The sequence below is a fragment of the Alligator mississippiensis genome, chromosome 1, assembly GCF_030867095.1.
Source record: "Alligator mississippiensis isolate rAllMis1 chromosome 1, rAllMis1, whole genome shotgun sequence".
Lineage (NCBI taxonomy): Eukaryota > Metazoa > Chordata > Crocodylia > Alligatoridae > Alligator > Alligator mississippiensis.
In genome coordinates, this window is record NC_081824.1 from 281,165,158 (window position 1) to 281,182,914 (window position 17,757).

Below are 17,757 nucleotides of genomic sequence, written 5' to 3' on the forward strand. Positions count from 1 at the left end.
ATCTCTGATTGAGTTCCATCAGAAATTCAACAATCACCATCCCTCCATCCAACTTTCTCTAGAATACTCCAGCACCAGCATCTCCTTTTTAGACATAATGATCAGTATCCAGGATGATAAAATACAGACCACGTTATACAAGAAACCCACAGACCAACATACACATCTGCACAGAACCAGCAATCACCCCAAACACACCAAAAAAGCTGTGATATACAGCCAAGCCCTCAGATACCACCGCATTTGTACTGAAGAGAGCACCTGGGATTGCCACCTCACCAATCTTAAAAAGGCTTTCACCCAGCAAGGACACTCGTCCAGAGAGGTGGATCGCACGTTTGAAAGAGCCACCCGGATACCACATGAAGAACTGCTGCAGTACAACCCCCCCCCCCCAACACACACACAAATTGCGCACCGCTGGTTATGACGTATCACCCATCCCTTGAACCTGTACAGAAAATCCTCAAACAATTGCAACCCATACTAGACAGAGACCCTATTCTTAAAAAGATCTTCCCAGAGCCACCCATCCTAGCCTTCAAACAAGCGCCGAACCTCGCTAACCTCATCACCAGAAGCAAACTTTCTCAAGCCCAGAACACACCAAAAGGATCCAGACCGTGCCAGGACAAGAAATGCAAAACCTGCCAACATATCTCCACCACCCCACTATTACTACACCCCACAACAGAGCCATCAGCATTCCTGGATTTTACAGCTGCACCTCCAGAAACGTAATATACCTCATCCAGTGCACCAAATGCCCTGATGGAAAATACATAGGAGAAACCAAACAACAACTGCGCACCAGAATGAACGCACACTGGAAATCTATCAAGGACAGAAATACCCAATTACCTGTGGGGGCACATTTCTCACAAGAAAACCACTCTCTCTCCAATCTCTCAGTCCTGATCCTCAAATGAAACCTACAAAACACTTCCCAGAGATGAGCCTATGAACTCCACTTCATCAACCTCCTGGATACTAAAAATCATGGACTAAATATAGACATTGGATTTATGACACATTATAACCTGCCTGACATCTGACTCCCCAGGTAGCTCTCCACTTTCATCCCCCTTCTCTCTCTTCCCCACCCCCAGCCTGTCTCTCACCCATTGACTCCTCAATCTACATTTTCACTGACTGCCTGTCTTGTATGCATACCAGCTCAGCCGCTGGCTTCTTTACTTTTCATTCCATCCAGGAAGAGCACACACCAACTGCTGAAACTTCCTTAGCCTGACAAAGGGTTTTTGAACCCAAAAGCTTGCTTAATAATTATTTTCCAACTATTTGGGTTGGTCTAATAAAAGATATCAGATTCACCCAAGGAACCTTGTCTGCCTATGTCCTTAGACCAACACGGCTACAACCTACAGCCCTGTAACTATAAGATTATGCACAATTCTAAAAAATTATTTCTCTCTCATGTCTTTAAATTAACTCTTAACTTGAAGGATATTCTTAGGAACCATACCAGGGTGGACTCTTGGCTCCCTTAAAATCAGGGGGCTTCTGTCATTTCTTCAGTGGAGCCAAGCTGGATTTACAGGAAGTAAATAAAGTGTGTCTGCATTTCTGGCACATGTTCAGACCTTTATAGGGGGATTGCTTTCCATTTCATACAGTTCATTACATCAGATAGGAATGAGAGAGACTGTAGTCACTGAGACTCTAAGAGATGGAAACAACATCAACACAAGCAATATTTCATTTGGGAGTATATTTTCCAGTATTGTCTGAATTAAATCTTTGAGATTAGGATTCTGAAGCAACTGCTGTTAAGTAGGATTGTGAAATGGAGCAAGATTATGTGGAGAAGCACTCTAGTTCCACAAAAGTTTGACAGTATTAGGAAAAATGTCCTTTTGTGACCCTTTGAAGTCAATGGCAAAATTTTCAGGGACCCAAATTTTACTTGCTCGATGACAGTTTCATGTGTGTGGAAAATTCAAGTAAATGAAAGAACATTTGATGGTCAGCTTTTCAATACGACCTCTAAATGAGACCTTTCATTTTGTATTGATTTAGAGCAGGTCATATTGAAAATCTGAACTTTAGGAATAAGTAAATGGGACAACTCCTGGAAAAAATGGCATGACTGCTGAGAAAGGTCTCTAGTTACTTGTAGCAATGTTGTTCTTTCTGACCTTTGTACCATTAATTCTCCGAATGCCTGAAATCGGTTATCTTGGAATCTTATCTGACAATACATGGGGCTTTCCTTTGGACTTTTTGCTGTTGTAATGTATTATTATGTAGCATGTATTAGTATCGCATCTCATGCCAAAACATGTAATATAATGTGATGTGAACCAAGTGAAGTAAAGAATAAACCTGATTTGAATTGAAAGTAAATCTTTTCTAGTCTAGGTCTGAAATAGGCTCGTTGAATGAAGATGAACTCTCTTGTTATTCTTGTGGGGGGGGGGGAAGCAAACAAAATAGCCAGTCTTACTGAACATGTTCAATATCTATATATTCATGATGTCAGCATATAGGTTTATATCAAACTGGCAGTAGAAATTTGAATGTCGAAATAGTAGCAACACTGCATATAGGACTGTCAGTTTAAGCAGCGCAGTTAAACGGAGAATGTTGGGAATAAATGAAAAATTTCAATAGCTCCAAAAATCATTGCCAGGTGTTTTATTAAATGAATGTAATGTTCCTTCAACATATTTGTATTGCAGGAGTTGAGGCTGAAAATAAGATAATCTTCTTAAGACTGTTTTGGGATTGTTCATTTTATGCCAAATATTATTAGCTACTTTTTCCTTTTTCGGTAAGTATTTTGTCCTTGCATATATCATAATCTTCTCCAATTGCTAAATCATCCCTGAATACGTGTTTTAATCCTTGATCTAACATACAATATTCAATGTGGGACAGAAACCATGTTTGTTAGTTCTGACTGCATTGACAGATAGCATGAGGATACTTTTGATTCTAGCATTAAAGCTTTAGAATCAGTGTTCCAGCACTGCCATTCATAATTCATGAAGATTCACAACTTCAAAATATTCTCCATTTGCTTAAAAGGAACTTTTTATGAAATTACTTTGCTACAGCAGTTATGGGGAGGGATGTGAAATTTGTTTTAGGCACAGTGAGTAAATGCATCTGTGTGGGCCCCTCTAGATATTCAGGCAGAAGCATGATAGGATATGATATGCAATCCACACAATTGTGCCTCCTGCAATACCACATTCATGGCAGAAGGCATGATTATGGGATCCAGCATCATATCCTATCATGCCTTATTAAGAGTCCTGCAGCTGATTGAATTTGCAGCTGTGGCAGTGCTCCATGGCTTCCAGGACAAAAAGTCCCACAGCTGAGGACTCTTGGTCCTGGCAGTACCCCATGGCTACCAAAACTGAAATTCCCACAGCTTGCAGGGTACTCTATCCACCCCACAGCTCTTCCAGGTTGCAGACCCCCCTCAGCTGTGGGACTTCTGGCTCCAGTGCACATGATGCTGGTCTAAAATAATTGTGCAAATAACCAGTTGTGCATTACATGTAATGTGTAAGAGGGGAGAGGCTGTGACTTCTGGGGTGTATGCACAAACTAAGTCAATATTTAGATGTTTGCAGATTCCTTCATAACAAATCCGAGAACATTTTATGCAAGTCATACTGCATTTTATATGTATCTGTCATTCTTTAAATGTATGGATAAATGACCTGTTTGCAGTAAATCTGTTGTGTGATCCATGACACTTCTCACAGATAAGTATCTTAAGGAGCAAGATAATAATAAATCATATCAATGGTAATATTATTTAATCCCTTCAATACTTAATATTTCAAACAACTATGTAAGTGTGTTTCTTAAACTGGACATATTATACAATTAAAAATAAGTTTTCTAAAACTTTAATTTTCAGGACTTTTGACACAACATCTGAATATAATACCTCATTCCTTCCAAAACAGGATGAATTTTCCCCCCTAGATTACCAATTTATTTTTAAAATATATTTTGACTTGTATTGAAAAGGATGGTTTTCCTTTTAATATATCAGTGTTGGTTGTAGCCATGTTGGTATAAGGACATAGGTCTAATAAAAGATATCATATTTACCCAAGGAAACTTGTCTGTCAGTGATACATTGTTATTTGTACCTGATAGGTTCCCAAATGTATGGTCAAAATTAGGACCAGTCATTAAAGGCAAGGTACGTCCACTGATTCTCTCCCATTCACCATCATCTTTGAATGCTTGAGTCCAATAGCAAAAGCCATCTTCAAAATTGCAGTTAATTTTCTCATTATCTGTGAATAACGTTAGCAGATAAGTAAAATGTTTTTCATCAGGTATGTCTCATTCAGCTTTACTAAGCAAAAACAGGAGCATTAATGCTGAAAAGTGCCTGGGAAGACTAGAGCACACAGATATTTTGGATTCACTCCTCTCAACAGCAACATTAGAGACAAGACGGTGTATATGTTCGCTTTATAGTTTGATGCTGCAGTACTGAGAACACCGACTTCAAGGACTTTAGTCCCCTTGATTAAAAACTTTGTTGATTCTTCACAGCTCAACAAGTTCTCCACATGCCAAGGCAGGAAGCAGGCTCCTGATGCAGTCAATGGAGCTTTGAAGAATTACAAAGGTTCTCCCACATTGAACTAGTTACAGGATCAAGGTCATGCAAATGCTTTCCTCATCTCAATTTTCTCTCTTCATCAAGCTGAAAATATAGATTCATCAAACTTTGTGAATGAGAAATGAAAAAGAATACTTACTGCTTAGCTCACTTGTATTAAATATGCTGTATGTTGTATTAAAGCCACTGTAATTTTCAGAATAGTCTGTAGCAAACTCTGCTGTGGCTTCATTAGAAAAGATGCGAACAACACCAGGATTAGTTCCCTGTAGTGATGCTAAGAATAAATTAAAAAAAAAATTTATTACTGAAAGTAATTCTGAGCAAATTACAATGTTCAATTCTGTTCCAAAAAGGGAGAAAGCATAACTAATTCTTTCAGTGCTGAAGTAAATCTCCCTTCACTCTAGTAGTGGCTCTGTCTCATATTCCCACAAAACCAAAAACAGTATTTGGTAGGTGGCTACAATCCAATCACTTCTGTAGTGTTAAGCTTAGCAGTCAGACACGCACACACCCATCTCACTTAAACTTCAACACGCATGCCAGCTACTGAAAAACAGCAACATCCTACCATATTTATGTGAATATAATCTGAGGGTTATCTTTCAAAAACACTTATTTGAGCAGCACCAGTTATACACATGTGCAGGTAATATAAAGTATACTCCATCAAGTAGATTGTTTTGTTTTGTTTTTTGTTTTTTACTGTAGAGCAAAGGGAGTGAAGAGACATCTGCAGGATAGAATAGCTGAAGATTTATCAGCCTGGGAAACCTGCAGTGGAGGGAGTGGCACAGATGCTAACTACTTGACCACTGGAAAGAAAATGTAAGTGGCTCCAAGAAAATCATGAGTTCAACTGAATTTAAGGTAGGTTGTAGACTATGCTTTAAAACATAGAAAACATTCTGGAAGACAAGACCCTAGAGATGAAACCTGCGTTTGAGAGTGGCAGCAGATAAAAAAAAAATCATTTGCCTTATCTGTCATGAAAGGAAGCAGGCAGACTGAAAACTTTTCATATAAGTGGCCAGGAGGATTTTTTTTTAAATCTACAAAGCTGTCCCGTGATGGATTCTATGCGAGCTGACATCCAAGAGGGTGTCAAGGAAAGCTTGAACTACAGACTGGTCAACCTCACCTCAGTCCCTGGAAAAATCATGGAGCAGGTTCTCAGGCAATATATATCTAAGCACTTGGATGAGAAGAAGGTGAATAAGAACAGTTAGTTTGGATTCACCAAGGGCAAGTCATGCCTAACCAACTTGATTTTCTTCTATGATGAGATGACTGACTCTGTGAACACAGGAAGAGCAGTAGATATAATATACCTTGACTTTAGCAAGGCTTTTCATACTTTCCTCCACAACATTCTAACAAGCAAGCTAAACAAGTATGGGTTGGATGGATGGACTGTAAGGTGGATCGAAACCTGGCTGGATTGTTGGGCTCAGAGGGTAGTAATAAATGGCTTGATGTCTAGTTGGCAGTTGGTATCAAGTGGGTTGCCCCAGGTTTGCTCCTGGAGCTGGTTTTGTTCAATATCTTCAATCTGGAAGATGGGATGGAGTGCATCCTCAACAAGTTTGCAGATGGCACCAAACTTGTGGGATTTGTAGATATACTGAGGGGCTAGAATTCAGAGAGACCTAGAGAAATTAGACGATTGGACCAAAAGAAATCTAATGAGATTTAATAATGACAAGTGCGAAGTCCAGTACTTAGGATGGCACAAGCCCAGGCATAAGGACAGAATGGGGACCAACTAGCTAAGCAACCTTTCTGTAGAAAAGGACCAGGTGTTACAGTGGACAGTAAGCTGAATACGAGCCAACAGTGTTCCCTTGTTGCCAAGAAGGCCAACGGCATACTGGGCTGCATTGCTAGAAGAATTGCCAGCAGATTGAGGGAAATCATTCTTGCCCTCTATTCAGCACTGGTGAGGCCACATCTGGAGAACTGTGTCCAGTTTTGCCACCCACCTCGCCACTACAGAAAGGATGTAGACAGATTGATGAGAGTCCAGCAGAGGGCAACAAAAATGGTTAGGGGGCTGGAGCACATGACTCATGAGGAGACACTGAGGGGACTGGGCTTATTTAGTCTGGAGAAGAGAAGACAGAGGGGATTTTATAGCAGCCTTCAACTCCCTAAAGGGTGGCGCCAAAGAGGATGGAGATAGACTGGTTTCAGTGGTGGGAGATGACAGAACAAGGAGCAATGGTCTCAAGTTGCAGCAAGGGAAGTTTAGGTTAGATATGAGGAAGAAGTTTCTCACTAGGAGGGTAGTAAAACACTGGAACAGGTTACCCATGGAGGTGCTGGAATCTTCATCCTTGGAGGTTAAGACCCAGCTAGACAAAGCCTTGGGTGGGATGATATATTTGCGGATGGTCCTGCTTTGAGCAGGCAGTTGGACTAGATGACCTCCTGATGGCCCTTCCAACCCTAATTTCTGTGATACTAAATATTTTATAAAGACAAGACTGAGATGGTCAGCATTTCAGGACACTTGACGATATTATTATATCCACTTGACATAGCCATTAATCATAGTATTAAAATGGTGTCCGTCAAAAATGGGAAAAATGGATGCACAGATGGTGTGCATGAATATATGAAGAATGGCAAAATGGAACTGAAACTTATGCAGAAGTATGCACTTGGGCTCATGGTGCCTGGAAACCTGTCAACAAAAAACTATATTAAAGCAAATCTCTAATGAACTACACATGCCAAATTCATTTCAGAAACAGATGAAAAACTAAATCTATATCCAAATGACAACTGTATATTGGAAACAGATGGAGAAAGTAGTACAGCTGTGGACATTGGGTATGTTTTCAGTGACAGCAAGGATACAGAATTCAGTGGATTTCAATGACATTTTGGGTTCTATCGTTTTTGAAAATTGTATTCAACTATACCTATTTCTTAAGTAACTCTAATAAATCTCACGTAAGTTCTGATGACATAGATTACCTCAGCATTTATTTTTTCAAACAGTGCTTTTAAAGAGGCATTAATTATCTGACAGGCATGTTATATCCATGAAAACACATATAATAATTAAAATGATTATGCTTTTATTATATTTCATAACAGCAAATGTTTATATACAGATTCATCCACTTCATGTTTGTGTCACTAAATATCTCAAGTTATGCTTTTTTTAATACTTGTACATATTGCATAATCCTGTAACAGAACTTTTTTGTGATTTTATTACCCGTTTTTCTCCCAAAGGGTGCATCCAGATGAGCCTGCACATGCCTCTGTAAGTCTGACATACTGTCTCAAAGAGGTTTGAGATGCGGCAAGGGGCACACTGGGAACTAAAAAAATGTTCCCCACACTGCATATTTGCAGCACAGGCTCAAAATTTGATAACTGGATATCCAGGTATCAAAAAGAAAGAAAAAACGTGGGGCAATCAAAGGCTCAGGTTCACCAAAAAGATGCTCTAGTAGCTAGCCAGAGCATCTCTATGCCTGCCCCTTGCCCCGATGCTGCAGCACACTGCCTGCCCATGCAGGGCAAACCGCGATGCAGGCTGCAGTGACATGGACCTGGGCTCCATTCCAGGTATGTAGTGGGTGGGGAGGGAGGGTGTGGGTCCCCTGCCCACCCCTTGCGGGGCCCACATGCCCCCCCAGTACAGCCCAAAGCTCACCCACAGCAACAGCAGCCTTCAGGGCATTGGGGGCCTCCTGGCACAGGCCTATTGCACAGTGTGAGGCAGGGAGGCTCAGTCCCGGCTGCCTGGTATCCAGTGCACCTTCACTAAGTTCCAGGCTGCTCGGGCTGTCACCTAGGGCCCCACACCACTCACGGGGACTGCCAGTCGTGCTGGGCCAGGTCCTGCATGCCCAGGTCCTGCATGCTGTCAGGGCAGGCTGGTTCCATGTGTAGGACCCAGCCCAGTATGACAGGCAGTCCTCACAAGTGGTGCAGAGCCCTGCATGACAGCTCGAGCAGCCCTGAGCTGCCTGAAGGTGCATGGCCCCAGGCCAGGCCCACACGATATGGCACAGGCAGCAGGGGACAAGCTGCACTGCCCCACGCCCCATGGTGGTGGGAGGGGAGCTGTGTCAGGAGACCCTGAATGCCCCACTGGCTGCTGCTGTTCTGGGTGAGCTGTGCACCATGCAGGGGGGAGCATGTGGGCCCTGCAGGGGGGCAGCCCATGTGCTGTGTGGGGGGGGCTGTGCCCTGGAAGGGGGCAGGGGATCCACCCCTCCTGAGCATCCCCCCCTCACACAGTCCCCTCACAATCCCCCTACACTTCTTCTGACCCCCCACCTGCAAACCCCACATCTCCCCATCACATGCCTAGCTGCCAGACACCTGCTGGCAGGAGCTGTCACTGCAGGAGCAGCTGTTCTCACTTCCTAGTTAGTGAAGGGGTTGGGGGAAGTTCCAACTGTTCTATGATAAGAAAATCAAAATCAGACATCAAAACATATGAATATTTATAATTTATTTTATTATGATAAACAAAGACACTGGTAGGCTTCCAAATTTAAAGCCTGGTAGGCTTTAAAATGATAAATATATCAATAAAACATTGCCCAACTAGTATGTGTGTACGTATGTATGTGGCCAGGAGGACATGCTTTGACAGTTCAAAGCAGGCCACCACTCTGACAACATCTTTTGGTCAATAGCTGCCCAGATGGCAGGGCGGCAGAATACATGGCAGTAGCGCTGCAAAGGCCAACTGTGTAGCCACATCCCCCTGGCAGCTGGCCCAGGGGTGCAGATGTCTCTGCTGTGGCTGTGCAGCCCCCATATGAGTCTGGCAGGTGTGCAGCCTTGGGGCCACATGCTGTCACAGGTGCACAGCAGGTCACAGCCAGGCAGCAGCCCCCACTGCCAGACTGCTGCAGTGGCTAAATGGTGCAGGGAGCTCTCGGTTAGGGCTGCTTCAGAAGTTCAGCTGGCACAAGAGGTAGTGCCCCAGATACCAAGTGGCTGGGCCCCAGAAGCTCCTGAGAGCAACTAGCCATGAGCTGCTCACCAAGGCAGCTTTTTATACTGCTTGGGCCAGCACAGGTGCTGCCCCAGGCTCAGCTCCTGCTGGCTACAGATCCAGGAGGAGCCAGGCAGCATTATTTTGCCTCAAGTGCCACAACCTGCCCCACACCAAAGTGCATGTCTGGGCATGTGCACTAAGGCAAAAATCCTCGGCTCAAATTTGTGCTGCTCCTATTTTAGCTGCTGCAAGTGCACGCATCTGCATGTGTGGATGCACCCAAAGTTTTCTAATTTATGCACAAATTTTGGAATAAATTAAAGTTTAATAGTTTGTAACTCCATTTTCTGGTATAGGCATCTGTCATAAAAATGTAAAAAAGTGCAAGGACAATGACAATGCAATTAAAAACATGAATGATCTTTGATAGAAAACTCTCAAAACATCTTAATTATTTATGCAACTAAAGAACTAATATAATAATCAATGCAGTTATATAGTAACCCCCACATGGTTCAATAGCCAACTGAGGTCAAAGGAAAGAAGGAAGCTGACACTAAATCTTAGTATACAATTATACTGTATTATAGGATATCTATTGGGAAGCAAATCCTGGAAACCAGATTTCCTCTTTAAAGCTGAGATGAGTTTAGATTCTCTCTTCTTTCATCTGTAATCTTTATCCAGTTTCACGAAATTAACCAGTATATTTCAAAGATGACATTTTTGGACTGTTTTTATTTCCAAAGTAGGATAATATTGCTTAGGGACAATTTTCCTTTTAGGTACCATGTATTCCTACTATACTCTTCCAGCCAACATGTGTGGTATGGATTGCCTTTTGCCCACAAAAAATAAAGATGAATATAATTTAAAAAGAATCCCCTATCTTTTTTTTCTCCCCAAATCTGCGCAGAAACCCTCATCATAACATGGGAGTGCCTTGACTATATTTATTATGGTGAAATGTGGACAGAATCTTTAAATACAATACAACGTTAAATAGCATGCAACAGTTGATCTACTAGCTCATTTGGGCCACAGCTAAAGGGTATGTTAAAACATGCCAATCACGTCTTTCTATCATAGATGCTCTATAAAATCTCCTTAGCTTGTCGTTTAGAATAATAAATACATTTAAATAAAAGAGATAGCTGGACAAATATATGAATGGATCTTATTCACTTCAAAATATAATCAGGTAGAAATATTTTTCAGACATTACCTCTTAAAATCTTGCTTTGTCCAGTCCCTTCAAAAATATTCAAGGTATCTCCAAATTGTTGCGTTTCAAAAGAGGTGAAGTTTAGTTTAATGGCTAACCCTTGATTCACACTATTATAGCCAAAAAGAAAAAAATGACAACAAAAAGATTATGTTCAGCAGTAATTTTCTTCATCTATAGTAAAAAAATCAAACCCACAAGTACAACAGTTATTTACTAGACCATTCAGAAATTATATAGTAACTGCATTAAATGTATTAATAAACTGAGGAGATATGCCTTGGATGATTATACGGTGGACTGAGTAGCAAACTGCCTCAGGGGTCGCACTCAGAGGGTGGTGGGGGATGGGCCAGTGTCAACCTGGAAAGATGTGTGCACTGGAGTCCCGCAGGGGTCTGTTCTGGAACTGGTGCTGTCCAAGATCTTCATCAGTGATCTGGATGAAGGGGTGGGAAGCACCCTGTCCAAATTTGCAGATGACACAAAAATATTGGGTGAAGCCAACACCCTGGAGAGGAGTAACCAGATCCAGGCTGACCTTGACAGGTTGGGGAAGTGGGCAGAGAGCGACAGGATGCAATTCAATAAGGACAAGTGCAAGGTGCTGCATCTAGGGAGAAAAAAAAACTGCCATCATACCTATAGGTTGGGGGGCAACCTTCTTAGCACCACTGAGGCAGAAAGAGATCTTGGAGTCACTGTTGACTCCAGGATGAACATAAGTCATCAATGTGATGAAGCAGTCGGCAGAACAAATCGCACCTTGTCGTGCATCCGTAGATGCTTCACAAACAGGTCCAGGGAGGTGATTCTCCCTCTCTACACAGCACTGGTCAGGCCGCAGCTGGAGTACTGTGTCCAGTTCTGGATGCCGCAGTTCAAGTGAGATGTGGACAACCTGGGGAGGGTCCAAAAGAGAGCCACTCATCTGATTAGAGGCCTTCAGGGAAGGCCCTATGAGGAAAGGCTAAGGAACCTTAATCTTTTCAGCCTCTCCAAGAGAAGGCTGAGAGGGGACCCTGTGGTGGCTTACAAATTCATAAGGGGAGAGCGACACAAAGTAGGCGATGATCTGTTTACCAGGGCACCCCCTGGAACAACAAGGAACAATGGCCATAAGCCACTGGAGAGTAGGTTTAGACTGGACATAAGAAAAAAAGTTCTTCACAGCCAGGGGTACCAGGATCTGGAATGTGCTTCCAAGGGAGGTGGTGCTTGCCCCATCCTTGGGGGTCTTCAAGAGGAGACTGGACAAGCACCTGGCTGGGATCACATGATCCCAGATTTGGCGACCCTTTTCTTGCCTGTCAGGGGCAGGGGGTTGGACTAGATGGCCCACTGAGGTCCCTTCCGACCCTTGAATCTACGAATTAATTACTTATTTGTTTACTTATTTTAGATTAAGCTTTAGATTTCACACAATGGCAAAAGAGAAAGAGCATGAACCCTGTGTAAGCATAAGAGTAAAAACTCTAGAGAAACTGTTATGTATGCATAATACGTCTTTCAGGGCTTGAACCTTTGCATAATTTTGAATAAGAAATTCAGCTAGGCAGTTCTCCAGAAACTGCTCATTAATTTACACAAAACTTTTAGAAACAGTGCTCATTATAAGGATTACTTTACCATGTAAAGTAGCCTCTTTTAAGTCAAATGGAACTATTTGCAGAATGTCATGAGTAAAACTATCAAAATTTGCCTTATATCCACAACACATCTTGTGCCAAAAACAAATTGAAGCTTATAAAATTTGAGTATCTATACATGTGCTTCAGAGCGGGGGTGGGGGGGGCAGAGGGAGCACTTTAGAGTGGCTATGAGAGCTGCTCCAATTAAAGTGTCCACAGCATCATGTGTATTCAAATGTCCCACACTTCAAAATGGTGGCTGGGGCACTTAAACTAAAGCTCATTGGATGAGCTTTAGATCAAGTGCCCCCTCTGCCATTCTGAAGTATGGGGACACTAAGTAGACATGACATGGAAGCTGATGAAGAAAGTTAATTAACATGCTCCAGCACCCTCAATTTATCAAGTTTGCTCCAACGTGTGCTAAACACATTCTGGATGCATGCTGTGTAGGTACCCTGTAGTTTGTCCAATCAATTGGCTGCCTATAATCTTTTCCTTGCCTATAACCTTCCCTGAGTAGTTTTAATAATGCAAGAAATTCTCAAATGTAAGCCAAAGATGCCTCCCTATTTTCCCAATCTCATACCCTGTATTATATTTTTAAATGATCCTCTCAATACCCTTCTAAAATTAAACATTTTACAACTTCAAAAATCCACAGTCCAAGTGAACTAATTTTCTCAGACCACCCCGAATTCGTAGTTCTCCGAGACTGCAATTCCCAAGAAAAGTCCAAATGTAGTTTTAATGACAGCAGTCTTGCCAGAATGCCAGAAACCTTAAGGACAGAAGTATAAAACAGGTATTTATGTATCTTGTAATTCCTTTTAGTTTTCTTTTGCATCTTTGTGTAGATTGAATCGTGAAGAATCATATATGAAAATGAAAAGGCCAAGAAGAAAACTGTGAGAAGTAAGTGGGGAAAAATTGGCTACACAATTGCAATCAAGTTTCTGTTGTGCTTCTCTTTTATTTTTTTATTATGAAATTACATCTTTGGTTGGGAAAGAAAAGAGAAAATGTAAAATCTTCTCTCAAAGGCTCACAGTAGGGCTTTCTGGTTATTTGGTAAAGAAGAGGATAGAGAAAGATCAACCTTGGTTGTACTGCAAGTTGATTTTTTAAAGGTTTCTAAAAGAGGATTTAAAAATGAATAACAACATGAATCCCAATGGTGAGTGAAAAATTCAAAAGATTCCCTAAAGAAACAATTGTGTCCTAAAGAAAAAACAGCCTCTGGGTTAGGAGGCACCCACTGATCTTTTCAGGCTCTCAATTTTTTTTTTAAGCCAGAGTACTGAAGAATAAAACTAGAAGGTTATTTTACTAATTTAGCAACATGCAGCTACAAAAATTTCTTGCATCATTAAGGCATTGTTGGAAATAAAGCATGAACTTTAAGAAGTCTATATTTTGACTGTTCCTTAAATTGTGGCATTCCAAGGTAAACCATGAGATACCAGGACAATTTCTTACATTTTCATTTCATCTGTGCTACTCTGTTCATTCACTTTGCAAAATAATCCTAGCATTTCCATAAAGGAAAATGTAATCAAACTAATTTGATTTGTTGTTTTTTAAGTTCATATAAATTTACAGGTAAAATGTCAGGAAGGTAATATTTCATGAAGTATTTACATGGGGAGTATCTTACTCCAGGCCTGCATTGAGGTTTGTGGCCTCAATGCCACAACAGTCCCTTCCTGTAGACAGACCATGCTGACTTTGATAGGGAGACCTTTGGGTCATTACATCTTTCATAGATAAGTGGGCCATGCTTGTCTTATGTATTTAAATAGTGTAGTTTAATAGAAAACATGGATGGAGTTTGACTTTTATACTTTGTGGGGAGGACAAGGGACTAAATAGTTATATGCAAAACTAACAAAAACAGTTAAGTGTATAACAGATGGACAGGATTTGGGAGGGCACCTCAAAGCACCCCAACCCTCACTCTTGAGAGGAAGGACTGCGTACATCAAAAGGAAATCAAAAGGCTTAAATTCATTACTACCCATTTAAGACAAAAGGGGAAATGGAGTACCTGACTTACTACAGCACTCTCAAAGGCTTGGAATTTTAAAGAAGCCTATGGGAATTAGGAGCTAAGTGGCACTGAGTTTAAACAGGACTTGGGTGGTCAATTTCCTTGCTCTATTTTGAAGAGTCTTACCCCAACTTAAGAATTCTCAAAGGGGAAAATCAGTATACTATCTTTTACAAAGCCATAACTGAATCACTGCCTTTCCTCAAAGCACTACTTCTGAATGAGCCAGCTGGTGAAAAGATGATAAGATTTCCATGACAAGTTAACACCCATATTTTTAAAGGTATTTAGGCACCTAACTCCATTGATTTCAATTGATGTTTGATGCCCAAATACGTTTAAAAATATGGCCCCAAATGACTTAGAAGCACAAAACCCATTTCTTTCCAAATGAGATGTGTTCACTTAAATCATGTTGGTATTTTCTGAAAATCCCACCTGTTACCAATGATGTCAGTTTTAAAATAACTATTTTGAAGGTAATATTTCAAGAAATACTTTTATGAAAGACCACATCATGCTATAGACTGGCATAGCAATTTAGTGGTAAAATGGTGCCTTGTTTTAATTTATTGTATACTTTGCAGGATATAATAACTGGAAGTATAATAAAGGAATAAATGGGAATCACCATGCCTCACAAAGAGAGAGCACAGGTAACAAAACACGATGAAACTGCTTACCGTATAATCCATCGGCAAATAATATTTGAATTATAGGGCTTTGGATAATTAAGAGAGTTGAAATACCCAGAAGAGCCAGTTAACACAAATTTTCCATCACAAGTTGTGGCTGTAAAGAAAAAAAGTTTGTCAAATAACAGTATGGAAATCAGAAGTACTGCCTGAATATAAACCATTCAACAACTAGAAAGTGTTATATAAATAACAATGCAGTGCTGGTAGGGATAGAGAAGTGAAACCCATTCAGTTTTTTCCCACCTCTAATTCCTGATCTCACAATTTATCTGTAGTGGCTGAGGATAGTTCATTCAAACAGTCTTGTTTTTTCTCCAGGGCTACCTCGCTCCCCACAGGAATCAATACAAACAATAAGCATTCTTTCACCCTATGGCCCTGTTCCAGACCCAAAGAGATTGCCTGGGCTTGGTGTTGCACCCACTAGCCTGCACTCTTTACTCTGTCAGTTTAACTCCAGCATACTCAGTCCTTCACCCTTGTCCTGGCCGCAGACTCTGAGAGAGTCAACAGTGGTGTGGTGCTTGGGGCTTGTCTGGGAGCTGGCCTACCTACTCTCTCCCTGTCACTTGTTCTTCTTTCTCTCTTGGGACCCTAGAAGCCTTTCAACTCTCACAGGGCCAGATATAATTATCTTTATCAGCTGTGCCCAGTCCTTCAAGACAGGCTTGTAAGCACACACTGCCTGCCTACAGCCGGCTGCAGTCCCTTCCTCAAGATATGTCGCTTACTACACCATCCCATCCCATTTTACCTCAAAGATAACACATGTAAAATACACTTTAATTAGGGAAATCCCTGCTGATCCAACCACATTTTAAAATCAGTCCTTGTTTTATTACTATTAACATTGCTTGTGGGGAAGAAGGATTTTGCCATAAGAGTTTCTCTCCCATGATGCTTATTCTGTCTCTCAAGTCATAAAGTTATGTTTACACCACCAGGATTGATTTGATCCAACATGAAGAAAACCAACTGAAGTGGTTCACTTGTCTGGATGCTAACAGCCTGTCTGTTTTACATAGCACTGAAATGAATCAGCCAGACACCCAATTCGTTTATCCATTACAAACAATGCTGAAACAGATTTCCCAAACCTTACTTTTAGATGGATGTTGTTGTTATTATTATTATTATTAAAAAAAATAAAATCAAATCGATGAATTTAAACAAAAATCCAAATAAAAACTGGATAGATTCTCCCATATGCGCTTTTGAAATCTATAGGATATTTGTTATTAAAAATCAAACACAGAAATTAAACTAAATATTCAGAATAACTATGTGGAACATTTATGGTAATTAAAAAAAGAGAAAAAAAAAGTGCTGTATTATTTAAGCTTTCTGGGATTTTGTTTTGAATTTGCAGAGTATATTTAGTATATGTTAAAATTCCCCATCTCAAGATTAATCAAAGAGGGCAAAAGCAAGTTTCTCAGTTTGATGAACAATTAAGAGTTTTGCATTAATACCAGAAATATAATTTTAATCTCTAATAATTATTAATAGTGAGAGCTACATTAATATTTCTTTGAAATATGGTCTCACTCTGAACAGCGACTACATAAGATGACAATTCGGGGTCTATATCTTTAATCTCTCATTGGCTTTCAGACCTATATCAGTTCAGGCTGTAAGTACAAAGTTAAATCTAGCCATCACTACTAAAAGTGCTTGAAGAACATGGGACTCAAACTTCTCCCCCCCAACCATGGCTAAAATTCTCATTTATTTTACCAGTTCTTTACCACCTGCTTAACTAACCATTCTGCTGATGATGCACGAGTCAAAATAGACTTCATCTCCCTCTCCCAAATCTTTGGACTGCATATACTGACAACAAAAATAAATACGCTGTAGAGAGTAAAGAAAGTGGATTTGGTTCTTGCTGTACAGAGAAAATAGGTCCGAATAAAAGGCTGACATTTTTAAGTAGTCAGTTCTCAGAACAGAAGCACATTTGACACTTCTGGATTTTTACTTGGTGTTACTATAGGAATGATATTGTCATGTATTTTAATTTTTGTTCATTATTGCCTCTATTAACAGGACAATATATTAATTAATTAACAGAATACTATTCGTATTTGTTTTACTGGCATGTACGCTTAGTTCTATCTCTGTAGCCAGGGGGCTCCAGAAAGACTTGCTTACACTTTGGAAACAAATGCCCAGAAAAAGATTCTTGGAAAGAATGAAGAGTTGCAAAATTACTAACCAGGACTCGTTCCCTCCAGAATCATACAGGGATGCTAGATCTGTTTAGGGCAGTCTTCTGCATATTGACATAAAGGATCTATGGGGAGCCATTAACTGCAAATTAAAGAATGTAACAAGACAAGGGTTTTTGCAAAAACCCTTAGGAAGAATCCTTAGTAGAGAGGGAAGAAGAGCTGATCTTAATGACATGGAGCCAATGCAAATAGGAGAAAATGGCAGACAGCACCAAATTGAGTAATTTCTGCCCTGTACACCAAGGTTGGCCTGAGAAAGAGAAAGGAGTCTATATCTGTTTTCATAAAAGAGGCACCTATAGGGCATTATTATTTAT

The 17,757-nt window shown here is 40.6% G+C and overlaps 1 protein-coding gene across 1 annotated transcript in view; it reads right to left on the minus strand.

The window, feature by feature from the left end:
- Positions 1–17,757, minus strand: part of TMPRSS15 (transmembrane serine protease 15) — a 102,133-nt gene that overhangs the window by 67,530 nt on the left and 16,846 nt on the right. The window contains exons 8-11 of the mRNA XM_019476106.2: positions 15,192–15,300; positions 10,828–10,937; positions 4,764–4,901; positions 4,140–4,289 (exon numbers count right to left, since the gene is read on the minus strand). Of these exons, the coding sequence (XP_019331651.1) occupies positions 4,140–4,289; positions 4,764–4,901; positions 10,828–10,937; positions 15,192–15,300 (507 nt within the window). The remainder of the gene's footprint in view (positions 1–4,139; positions 4,290–4,763; positions 4,902–10,827; positions 10,938–15,191; positions 15,301–17,757) is intronic.